This window comes from Nerophis ophidion, linkage group LG12 (genome assembly GCF_033978795.1).
Source record: "Nerophis ophidion isolate RoL-2023_Sa linkage group LG12, RoL_Noph_v1.0, whole genome shotgun sequence".
Classification (NCBI taxonomy): Eukaryota; Metazoa; Chordata; class Actinopteri; order Syngnathiformes; family Syngnathidae; genus Nerophis; species Nerophis ophidion.
The window spans coordinates 56,862,569-56,875,787 of record NC_084622.1 but is presented as its reverse complement, the minus strand read 5'-3'; the positions used below and the strand labels follow the sequence as shown (position 1 = coordinate 56,875,787).

The window sequence follows — 13,219 nt, the reverse complement described above, 5'->3', positions numbered from 1 at the left end:
CAACAAAGCTATAAAAACCTGGCATGGTTTGAAAGTACGCGAATATATACCCGGTAGTAGTGACCGACTTCGGTCGGTATCTATAAAAGTATCAAATTCGGTACCCATTTTGTCTGCAGACAAGAATGTATGACCAACATTTTTCTTTTTAACAAAACCATACAGTTTCAACTTCAAATTTTAAGTTAGTGGAGTGGAAAACAGTAATATAGGAGAAATACTAACGACTAACGATAGTGGACTATTGACTGGCATACAGATGAGTTTCATGACCTGGTTAAGGTGTTTTTCTTTGCAAATAAACATGCTGAAGTTAAGAATTTGCGTGCAATTGTCTGCGGAGACTATCAAGATACAGCTCAAATAAGTGAGAGATGTGACAAGATGATGAAGAAGGACATCATTAGGCACAAATAAATGTTTCAGTCTACAAAAGAAGAGGAAGCGTTACCGGGCAAATACAATGCATGATTGCACTTTTTTCCACCACTTGCTGAATAAACAAAATTCAATCAGTTCAAGAGCAATCTTAAAGAGGTACGTGTATCATTGTCAATGTCGGTAGTCGGGAGACACCTTCATGAATGTAAATACAAAAGGTTTACCACAAGGTACAAAGTCAGGCTCAAAAATAGAAATGAAAGATTAAAACATAAAAGAAAACATCTATAAATATAAAAAATAAATTAAAATAACCTAAGTGACTGAAAGTCAAACTGTGTTGGCCTACTCTCGTATCTTGTTTTCATTCTAAATGTTGCAAAACTGATAGGATGGCAATGGTGGCTTCAGGCAACAAAGCGGAGAAATAACCAAGATATTCTCAGGGCAAATATAGTAAAAAATAAAAGTCAAAGTAGCGATGATTGTCACACACACACACAACAGGTGTGGTGAGATCATCCTCTGCATTTGACCCATCACACTCTCCCCCTGGAAGGTGAGGGGAGCAGTGAGCAACAGCGGTGGACACGCCCAGGATTTTTTTTTTGTGATTTAACCCCCATTTCCAACCCTTGACGCTGAGTGCCGAGCAGCGAGATTGTGGGTCCCGTTTTTATAGTCTTTGGGATTTGAACTCACGACCTACTGATCTCAGGGCGAACACTCTAACCACAAAGCCACTGAGCAGGTAAAAATACGTACAAGAGATAAAGACAAAGGCAGAGAACATTGTTTGTTCAGTTCCTTCCCTTAAAGTGGTGATTACAGTAGAAGCATTTAAGTCTGCGATGGGGTGGCGACTTGTCCAGGGTGTACCCCGCCTTCCGCCCGATTGTAGCTGAGATAGGCGCCAGCGCCCCCCGCGACCCCAAAAGGGAATAAGCGGTAGAACATGGATGGAATGGATGGATGGGAATTTAAGTCCAATCTTAAAACTAATTTGTAACCTTTAAATAAACGCCTCTTTTAGACAAGTTGATCTGCCGTTTCTTTTCTGCTCAGCCCCCCTCTCCTGCGTGGAGAGATTATTAGGTGACCACGGATGACGCGCTAGCTTTTCAAAGTCAGGACCCTGGGTAGACCGCACTGTAAAAAACAATTCTGTAAAAAAACGGTAATCTACTGGCAGCTACACCCCCGCCACCACCGCCCCCCTCCATGCGTCGGTTGAGGTGGGCGGGGTTTGGTGGTTGCGGGGGAGCAGCCCGGAAGAGTAGCGCTGCTTGGCATTCTAGGTAGTTGTTCTTTTGTGTTTATTTTGTGTTACGGTGACGATAATCTCCCGAAATGTGTTTGTCATTCTTTTTTGATGTGGGTTCACAATGTGGCGCATATTTGTAACAGTCTTAAATTTGTTTGTACTGCCACTGTGAGTGGCAGTACAAACTTCCCTATCTCCAGCCACTTCGTCTAGCTCTTCCCGGGGGATCCCGAGGCGTTCCCAGGCCAGCCGGGAGACATAAACTTCCCAACGTGTCCTGGGTCTTCCCCGTGGCCTCCTACCGGTTGGACGTGCCCTAAACACCTCCCTAGGGAGGCGTTCGGGTGGCATCCTGACCAGATGCCCGAACCACCTCATCTGGCTCCTTTCGATGCGGAGGAGCAGCGGCTTCACGGCGAAGGAAACTCATTTGGGCCACTTGTACCCGTGATCTTGACCCAAAGCTCATGACCATAGGTGAGGATGGGAACGTAGATCGACCGGTAAATTGAGAGCTTTGCCTTCCGGCTCAGCTCCTTCTTCACCACAACGGATCGGTACAACGTCCGCATTACTGAAGACGCCGCACCGATCCGCCTGTCGATCTCACGATCCACTCTTCCCTCACTCGTGAACAAGACTCCTAGGTACTTGAACTCCTCCACTTGGGGCAGGGTCTCCTCCCCAACCCGGAGATGGCACTCCACCCTTTTCCGGGTGGAGTGCCAAGTCTTAGTTATTTATATTTCCTAGCTTTCACGCGAGCGTCTTTTGTTGCCCTTTTTATTAGCTCCAGTGTTTTTGTTCAGAGCTCACTTTTTGTTAATAAATTTGTTAGATCTTACCTTTGTTGTGTTCTTCGTTTGACGCATCCTCGAGGGAATCGAACCCGGTACCACGATGCCGAACCGGCGTTACAGTCAAAGCGCTTTGAGTACCTTGAAGGTAGAAAAGCGCTATACAAGTACAACCCATCTATCATTTATTTATTGAGGAAGACTCTTAGTTAATGGCTTACTGGTTGTATTATAAAGCCATGCAGAATAAGGCATTATTAAGTACTTAATAATGACTAATTGAGGGCCAATATGTTACTAATTTGCATGTTAACAAGCAACTAAGTGATGGTGAATATGTTCCCCATACTAAAGTGTTACCATAATAATCCATCCATTTCCTACCGCTTATTCCCTTCTGAGGTCGCGGGGGGCGCTGGTGCCTATCTCAGCTACAATCGGGCGGGAGGCGGGGTACACCCTGGACAAGTCGCCACCTCATCGCAGGGCCAACACAGATAGACAGACAACATTCACACTCACATTCACACACTAGGGCCAATTTTAGTGTTGCCAATCAACCTTTCCCCAGGTGCATGTCTTTGGAAGTGGGAGGAAGCCGGAGTACCCGGAGGGAACCCACGCATTCACGGGGAGAACATGCAAACTCCACACAGAAAGATCCCGAGCCTGGATTTGAACCCAGGACTGCAGGAACTTCGTATTGTGAGGCAGACGCACTAACCCCTCTGCCACCGTGAAGCCCACAGAAATACTCATTTTTTATATATATATATGTATTTATTAAAGGTAAATTGAGCAAATAGGCTATTTCTGGCAATTTATTTAAGTGTGTATCAAACTGGTAGCCCTTCGCATTAATCAGTACCCAAGATAGTTTATTAATTAAACTATCTATAGAATTAAAGGGCACATGAAAATATGGCTCTCCCACTTTCGTCATATTTTTTTGCGCTATAGGCTCCGGCGATCCCGCCCCGCAAACCCGAAAGGGACAAGCGGTAGAAAATGGATGGGCGGAAACCTCTCTATGACTTTAGCTACAGCCCTTTTACGTTCGTCTGATTATTGTCATTACTGCCACAAGTGGTGGAAAAGTGAATTACAACTGAGTACCGCTGCAGCCTATAAGGACCATCCTTCCATTTTCTACAGTTTGTCCCTTTCAGGGTGGTCTGAAGCCGAGCTCAGCTACACTAAGGAGGAATGCTGCGTACACCCTGGACAAGTCACCTGATCGCAGGGCAGACAGAGATAGACCACATTCACACCACGGCTGAGAAATATATTTTTTGACGGCCCTGCGGGGGCGCTCTTGGACCGACAATAGGGCCCAGCCTTATGGTTAAAAAACACTGATGTAAATAATACCCAAACCGACATGCATGAGTGGTGCGAGACTGCAGACAACAGCCAAAGCATAACAACCTCACAAAGTTATATGGAAATTAGTCATGTGGCTGCTGAATAATTCAGCAGACAAAAAGTGAGATAAACAAAGCAATGATTTCTAATTTTTAATAACAATTTGGCCTTGGCAGATGTCTTACCTTTCGGAGATATTTTGCTTATTAATGTGAGTCTCCCTGAATAGAATGGTTGGCTGTGAGGACGGCTTAAGGTGCAAGGTTCCCTTTTTTTATTCCTTTTTAAATCACGGGTGCCTGGAATTTTTGCCTCCGAGCGCCTTGGTAAAAAAAAAAAAAAAAGGGAGCCAATGAGTCACGAGCCAAAGACGGTGATTTTAATTGTGCAGCAGCCCCGTGAGTGAGGAGTTTAGCCCTGTGCCGCCATAAATATGGTAATAAAAATTGTCACCTACGATAGATGGCGACCAGTTAGTTTTGCGGACAGGCCATCAATGATTGTGTGAGCTCGAAAGAGGTCAGGATGAATATGTATTAAATTTGGAAAGCCACCCTTTGGCGGTCTAAATAAAATTACTCACTTTGCCCACTTTGGGCACCCCTGCTCGATATTTTTAAGCTTGAACGTCGTTTTCGTTACTCAGCCCGAGCCGAGGATGTCGCTCCACTGCAAAAACTGAAATCTAAGTAAGATTAAATATCTCAGATAAGGTTGATGTTTGCTTATTTTATGTCTGATAACAAAGGTTTATTCAGGTGTACTGGAGAGGAGGCTACGCCGGATAGTCGAACCTCGGATTCAGGAGGAACAGTGTGGTTTTCGTCCTGGTCGTGGAACTGTGGACCAGCTCTATACTCTCGGCAGGGTTCTTGAGGGTGCATGGGAGTTTGCCCAACCAGTCTACATGTGCTTTGTGGACTTGGAGAAGGCATTCGACCGTGTCCCTCGGGAAGTCCTGTGGGGAGTGCTCAGAGAGTATGGGGTACCGGACTGTCTTATTATGGCGGTCCGTTCCCTGTATGATCAGTGTCAGAGCTTGGTCCGCATTGCTGGCAGTAAGTCGGACACGTTTCCAGTGAGGGTTGGACTCCGCCAAGGCTGTCCTTTGTCACCGATTCTGTTCATAACTTTTATGGACAGAATTTCTAGGCGCAGTCAAGGCGTTGAGGGGTTCCGGTTTGGTGACCACGGGATTAGGTCTCTGCTTTTTGCAGATGACGTGGTCCTGATGGCTTCATCTGACCGGGATCTTCAGCTCTCACTGGATCGGTTCGCAGCCGAGTGTGAATCGACCGGAATGAGAATCAGCACCTCCAAGTCAGAGTCCATGGTTCTCGCCCGGAAAAGGGTGGAGTGCCATCTCCGGGTTGGAGAGGAGCCCCTGCCCCAAGTGGAGGAGTTTAAGTACCTAGGAGTCTTGTTCACGAGTGAGGGAAGAGTGGATCGTGAGATCGACAGGCGGATCGGTGCGGCGTCTTCAGTAATGTAGACGTTGTATCGATCCGTTGTGGTGAAGAAGGAGCTGAGCCGGAAGGCAAAGCTCTCAATTTACCGGTCGATCTACGTTCCCATCCTCACCTATGGTCATGAGCTTTGGGTCATGACCGAAAGGACAAGATCACGGGTACAAGCGGCCGAAATGAGTTTCCTCCGGCGTGTGGCGGGTCTCTCCCTTAGAGATAGGGTGAGAAGCTCTGCCATCCGGGAGGAACTCAAAGTAAAGCCGCTGCTCCTTCACATCGAGAGGAGCCGGATGAGGTGGCTCGGGCATCTGGTCAGGATGCCACCCGAACGCCTCCCTGGGGAGGTGTTTAGGGCACGTCCAACCGGTAGGAGGCCACGGGGAAGACCCAGGACACGTTGGGAAGACTATGTCTCCCGGCTGGCCTGGGAACGCCTCGGGATCCCCCGGGAAGAGCTAGACGAAGTGGCTGGGGAGAGGGAAGTCTGGGTTTCCCTGCTTAGGCTGTTGCCCCCGCGACCCGACCTCGGATAAGCGGAAGAAGATGGATGGATGGATGGAACAAAGTTCTTCTCACTAAGCAGATTTTATGTTAGAGTGTTTTACCCGGTAACAGTTCGAGATGCCACCTCAGTAGAAGCATTTAAGTCTCACCTTAAAACTCATTTGTATACTCTAGCCTTTAAATAGACTCCCTTTTTAGACCAGTTGATCTGCCGTTTCTTTTCTTTTTCTTCTATGTCCCACTCTCCCTTGTGGAGGGGGTCCGGTCCGATCCGGTGGCCATGTACTGCTTGCCTGTGTATCGGCTGGGGACATCTCTGCGCTGCTGATCCGCCTCCGCTTGGGATGGTTTCCTGCTGGCTCCGCTGTGAACGGGACTCTCGCTGCTGTGTTGGATCCGCTTTGGACTGGACTCTCGCGACTGTGTTGGATCCATTATGGATTGAACTTTCACAGTATCATGTTAGACCCGCTCGACATCCATTGCTTTCCTCCTCTCCAAGGTTCTCATAGTCATCATTGTCACCGACGTCCCACTGGGTGTGAATTTTCCTTGCCCTTATGTGGGCCTACCAAGGATGTCGTAGTGGTTTGTGCAGCCCTTTGAGACACTAGTGATTTAGGGCTATATAAGTAAACATTGATTGATTGATTGATACTTGTTTTGAGGGTTTTGGTCCTAAATGGTTTCAGTAAGATATTACAGCTTTCTGATGAGATTTTATTACCTATATTGAGTAAAACATGCTTGGAACTAGAATATCACATGTTGCAAAGCTGTGTCATCAACATTCACAAGTATAAAACTGCCTTTTTAAAGTAATAATCAAAAATAATAATTAAAAAAATAATTGTGTCTCATAAGTAAAACAGATGACAGCCAAATGGACTTTGCTGTTTTATTTTCAATGAGACAATAGACCAAGCGTACTCATATAGTAGTACTGTTATTATTAGTCAGCAGAAGTGGGTAGTAACGCGCTACATTTACGCCGTTACATTTACTTGAGTAACTTTTGGGATAAATTGTACTTCTACGAGTAGTTTTTATGGAACATACTTTTACTTTTACTTGAGTATATTTATAGAGAAGAAACGCTACTTTTACTCCGCTCCATTTATCTACTCGCTACTTTTTTTTATCGATCTATTAATGTTTGTTTTGGTTTATGACAGACCTTCAAAGTAGAATCTACACATGCCTGCGTTTCACCAATCACATGCAGTCACTGGTGACGTTGGACCAATCAAACAGAGCCAGGCGGTCACATGACCGTGATACGTAAAACCCGACTTAAACAAGTTAAAAAACGTATTGGGGTGTTACCATTTAGCTGTCAATTGTACGGAATATGTACTGTACTGTGCAATCTACTAATAAAAGTGTAAAGGAAAAAAGACACTTTTTATTTCAACCGTACTTCCCGTCAAAAGCCTAAAGACTGATCGCACAGTTCCTGTCTTCACAATAAAAGTGCCGCTCCATCGCGCCTGCGCTAACAAAATAAGAGTCTCCGAAAGCCAGCGCATTCAAGCTAGCAAGCTGCGGAGTTTGCCGCCAATGTATTTCTTGTAAAGTGTATAAAAACGAATATGGAAGCTGGACAAATAAGATGCCAAAAACCAACGACTTTCATGTGGTATTAGACAGAAAAGAGGAACTTTTTTTCTCCTCCATTTGAAAACGTGGACGTCTGATTCCAATCAATGCAAGTCATCAGAATCAGGTAATACAACAACTTATATTCTTGTCGTCATGAAAGATAGGAATCTATATGTTAAACATGCATGTATATTCATTAAAACACCTTCAAAATATTAACAAAAACGGCAAAATAAATACATTTTAATTATATACTGTATATATAAATGTACGTATATATATATGATATGTGTGTGTATAAATGATTTGTGTGCGTATGTATGATATGTGTGTGTATACATGATATGTGTGTGTATGTATATATGAGGTAGATCACCTCGACTTGGTCATTTACTAAGTAATTGATAAACGTTGAAAAACTTATTGGGGTGTTACCATTTAGTGGTCAATTGTACAGAATATGTACTGTACTGTGCAATCTACTAATAAAAGTATCAATCAATCAATCAAATCAATGAATGCCTACTGAGGCTATGGTGCTGTTAAGTTATTGTGGCTCAATGTGCCATTTTTTAATTTTATTTGAATGTATTATTATTTGATATATATTATTGTTTTAGTTGCTTAAGAGATATTCCTGGCTCTGAATTTGCTCATTGCTATTTTTATGTTTTTGTGCATTGTTTGTTGCCGTAATCAGGTTACTCATCAGTTACTCAGTACTTGAGTAGTTTTTTCACAACATTTTACTTTTACTCAAGTAAATATTTGGGTGACTACTCCTTACTTTTACTTGAGTAATACATTTCTAAAGTAACAGTACTCTTACTTGAGTACAATTTCTGGCTACTCTACCCACCTCTGTTAGTGAGTATGTACTTATTTTAAAAGTATTTTTGGGTACATTGAAATTAGCTATTTTTATTTGTTTTGGAAAGTTTTGACAAGCCAAATTTTCTTGTTCTATTGTCAGATAATTTTGCTTAGTTCAAATAAAATACCCCTAATTTTTGTATATATTTTTTTGTTGTATTTGAACACTGACTTTTTGCAATGCAAACCAGGGGTGTCAAACTAATTTTTATTGAGGGGCCACATCACAGAGGGCCACTTATAATAGTGAGTACTAAATGAATATTAATAAGTAAGGATGATATTATTTCGCAATTGCTTATGCATTTGGTCATTATATTTTTTACGTACTTTGTAAAAAAAAAAAAAAAAAAGCTTAAATGTAGCTAAGTCAGAATTTTATCGTATCATTTTTTGTTGTTGTTTTTTTAACGGCATATTACTGTAAATGGAAAAAGGGTAGCACCATATTTTACCGTCAAATTATGGTGACAGATTACTGTAAAATCTAGGGTTGTTGCGTTTTTAAAAAGAAAAATGTTACCACTGTTTTCTTTTAGGGTAAAAATCTTGCGACTGGGCAGCCTGTGATTTGTTTTTTTCAAATATGTACAATTTAATGGATAAATGGATTTGAAATCATAAGTCAATCAGATATTTATTTTTATTCTAACAAAAAAAGTTTGTAATGTATTATAATATAATATTTTGTACATTAGGAAACACAAAACTAACAGTTCATTATTATTACAGGTTAAAACTACTTTCCAAACTAAAGTCATACAGATGTAACAAAATATTACATTATTAATGTGAACACATTTTTTTTACTAGAGATTCATATAGATATTTAAGCATCTATTTTTTATTCTGGGAAATAAAAAAATATATGCAATTTCATGCATTACATGTATTTTTTTCTGTTAAAATTAAAAAAAACAAATACATTTAATGTACTTTATTGACGCGCATTGTTATATACATTTCTTTTATCAACTTCGGGAGACTCATATTACCATCCAGGAACGAACATTTTATTTCAGAATGGTTACATACAGGGGTTGCAGGTTTAAATGGGCATCGTTTTAAGAGATTAGATGTGTGTTTTGGAGAAATATGAATGGGAAAAAAATTAAATGTGTGTGCAAAAAAAACAAACATTAACGTAATATAACTTTGTTTTTTCAAGATCGCATTTCTTGTATGTCATGACTGGGAATTGAACAATATCGGCCGGAACTAAGAACTGATATTTAAGCAATTGCACAACGAGGACCCAAAAACACTTCAGCTGCAATTTGCCTTCCTGTTCCCTTAGTGCAAGTCTGAGTCAACAACGTAACTACCTCCTCTAGTTTGTCTTGCTGAAATAAGCAGGGGCGTCCATGATAACATTGCTTGGATGGCAACATATGTTGCTCCAAAACCTGTATGGACCTTTCAGCATTAATGGTGCCTTCACAGATGTGTAAGTTACCCATGCCTTGGGCACTAATACGCCCCCCTATGCTGACTTTTGAACTCTGCGCCTATAACAGGATGGTTATTTTCCTCTTTTGTCCGGAGAAAATGACGTGCACAATTTCCAAAAAACATTTGAAATGTCGACTCGTCAGACCACTTGTCGGTAGATGGTGAAATCCTTAAATCACTGGCAATAGCTTGTTGAGAAATTCTGTTCTTAAACTGTTTGACAATTTGCTCACACACTTGTGCACAAAGTGGTGACCCTCGCCCCATCCTTGTTTGTGAATGACTGAGCCTTTCATGGAAACTTCTTTTATACCCAATCAAAGCACCCACTTGTTCCCAATTAGCCTGTTTACCTGTGGGATGTTCCGAATAAATGTTTGATGAGCATTCCTCAACTTTTCTCAGTCGTTTTGCAACTTGTGCCAGGTTTTCTGAAACATGTTGCAGGCATCAAACTCCAAATGAGCTAAAAGTTGCAAAAATTAACAATGTTTTCCAGTTCGAACATTAAATATCTTGTCTTTGCAGCCTATTCAATTGAATATAGGTTGAAAAAGAATCATTGTATTTAATTTTTCTTTAAGATTTACACATCGTGCCAACTTCACTGGTTTTGGGGTTTGTATTTTCGTTAGCTGTGCTCCTAAAAGAAAACCATGCCCTCAACTGATTGCCGCCTATAGCCAAAATCGAATAAATCTGATTCGGCTATAAAAAAAACCTTAGTAAAAGAAAGTCCTAGTGGGCTGTGTTTGTATGTCTATATGTTTACTAATCTTCAAATATGCACCTGCATTCATGTTGCCTCCACAGGTCCACACAGACTAAAGGAGGGGAGCAATGGTGTTTCCTGCAGGCTTCTGAAGAGCAGCCCAGGGACACGCCCTGAGAGGAGACCACCTGAAGTCCATCTGAAGTCCGCTCACTGTCAAGGGCGATGGATCGATCGTTAAATCTCAGATCTCGCATACAGCCTGCAAAGAGGAGGGGCAAGAAGTGGCACAAAAGAACCAAAATGAGACAACGTAGCTCAGGCAAATTCTTTGTTACTACTTACGTATAAAATACTACACGGTCTAGCTCCAGCCTATTTTTGCTGATTGTATTGTACCATATGTCCCGGCAAGAAATCTGCGTTCAAAGGACTCCGGCTTATTAGTGATTCCCAGAGCCCCCAAAAAGTCTGCGGGCTATAGAGCGTTTTCCATTCAGGCTCCAGTACTCTGGAATGCCCTCCCGGTAACAGTTCGAGATGCCACCTCAGTAGAAGCATTTAAGTCTCACCTTAAAACTCATTTGTATACTCTAGCCTTTAAATAGACCTCCTTTTTAGACCAGTTGATCTGCCGCTTCTTTTTTTTCTCCTATGTCCCCCCCTCCCTTGTGGAGGGGGTCCGGTCCGGTGGCCATGGATGAAGTACTGGCTGTCCAGAGTCGGGACCCAGGATGGACCGCTCGTCCAGAGTCGGGACCCAGGATGGACCGCTCGCCTGCTTATCAGTTAGGGACATCTCTGCGCTGCCTGTCCGCCTCCGCTTGGTATGGTTTCCTGCTGGCTCCATTTTGGACGGGACTCTCGCTACTATATTGGATCTACTTTGGACTGGACTCTCACGGTTATGTTACATCCACTATGGATTGGACTCTCACAATATCATGTTAGATCCGCTCGACATCCATTGCACTCGGTCCTCAAGGTTTCTCAGAGTCACTGTCACCGACGTCCCACTGGGGTGAGTTTTTCCTTGCCCTTATGTGGGCCCTACCGAGAATGTTGTTGTAGTTTGTGCAGCCCTTTGAGACGCTTTTGATTTAGGGCTATATAAATAAACATTGATTGATGATTGATTGTTCATTCACAAGTTGAAACCCTGACTGGGGAGTAACATCCATCCATCCATTTTCTACCGCTTATTCTCTTTTGGGGTTGCAGGGGGCGCTGGTGCCTATCTCAGCTACAAGCAGGCGGAAGGCGAAAGGCACACCCTGGACAAGTCGCCACCTCATCGCAGGGCCAACACAGATAGACAGACAACATTCACACACTAGGACCAATTTAGTGTTGCCAATCAACCTATCCCCAGGTGCATGTCTTTGGAAGTGGGAGGAAGCCGGAGTACCCGGAGGGAACCCACGCATCCAATACAGAGAAATATAAACAAAGAAACAATTGACCCAATGAGACCAAGGTGTGCCAATCCCCTGTACACAAAAAAATAAACAAGCCCGAGGCGAAGTTGCCAGAATTTCTGGAGTTTGTTCTTTTCTCCACTGTGCCGTTTACTCGCACTGTCATAAACATGAGGTCAACACAGCATTGAAATACAGATCAGTGCAACTGACTCACTTCTGCTCATCCGCTTAAAACCAAATGATCACTTTGAGCTAGGCAGTAAGGAGGCATCAAGACTTGTAGCAGCAATGACTCACACAATTTAATGTCAGGTTAACTCTTCAGGTCCTTTTTGTTTGCAAGTTACAGAAAGATGTATTCATGAATTACCTTATTGATTAGCCATCAGGTGGCTTCCTCCCACCTCCAAAGACATGCACCTGAGGATAGATTGATTGGCAACCCTTAATTGGCCCTAGTGTGTAAATGTGAGTGTGAATGCTGTCAGTCTAGGGCAGGGGTGCCCATTACGTCGATCCCAAGCTACCAGTCGACCGCAGGGGGTGTGTCAGTCGATCTCCAGCCAGGCTTTTAAAAAAATAGACCTAAAAATGAGTGATCATCAATCTTCACCAAGACGTCACTTAAATGACATTCACGGTACCGGAGGGTCTTGTGAGATGACGCTGGCTGCTGCAAGATCATTATTATGAAAATATGACCGAGAGGAAGGCGAGAAACACTTTTTATTTCAACAGACTCTCGCGCCGTACCTTCCGTCAAAACTCTAAAGGCCGACTGCACATTTCCTATCTTCACAATAAAAGCCCTGCTTCATGCTGCCTGCGCTAACTAAATACAGAGTCTCGGAAAACTGGCGTGCACAAGCGATCCCTCAGAAAGCTGGCGTGCACATCACTTGTGCACGCCAGCTTTCCGAGACTCTTATTTTGTTAGCGCAGGCAGCCTGAAGCAGGGCTTTTATTGTGAAGATAGGAAATGAGCAGTCGGCCTTTAGAGTTTTGACGGAAGGGACGGCGCGAAAGTCTGTTGAAATAAAAAGTGTTTCTCGCCTTCCTCTCTGTCATTTTTTCATAATAATGAACTGGCAGCAGCCAGCGTCATCTCACAAGACCCTCGGGTGCCGTGAATGTCAATCAAGCAAGCTACGGAATTTGCCCCCAATGTTTTTCTTGTAAAGTGTATGGAAGCTGGATGAATTAGATGCCAAAAACCAACCACTTTCATGTTGTATTGTACAGAAAGGACAACTTTTTTTCTCCTCCATTTGAAAATGTGGGCGTTAACATCATTACTGTCTGATTCCAATCAATGCAAGTCATCAGAATCAGGTAATACACCAACTTATATTCGTGTCTTCGTGAAAGAAAGACATCTATAT

The 13,219-nt window shown here is 42.9% G+C and overlaps 1 protein-coding gene across 2 annotated transcripts in view; it reads right to left on the bottom strand.

Annotated features, from left to right (window-relative positions):
• LOC133563617 (neural-cadherin-like) overlaps positions 1-13,219 on the bottom strand; it is a 487,520-nt gene that overhangs the window by 89,281 nt on the left and 385,020 nt on the right. For both annotated transcript variants that reach the window (XM_061917839.1, XM_061917840.1), the window contains one exon: positions 10,495-10,678. In XM_061917839.1, coding sequence (XP_061773823.1) covers positions 10,495-10,678 — 184 coding nt within the window. The remainder of the gene's footprint in view (positions 1-10,494; positions 10,679-13,219) is intronic.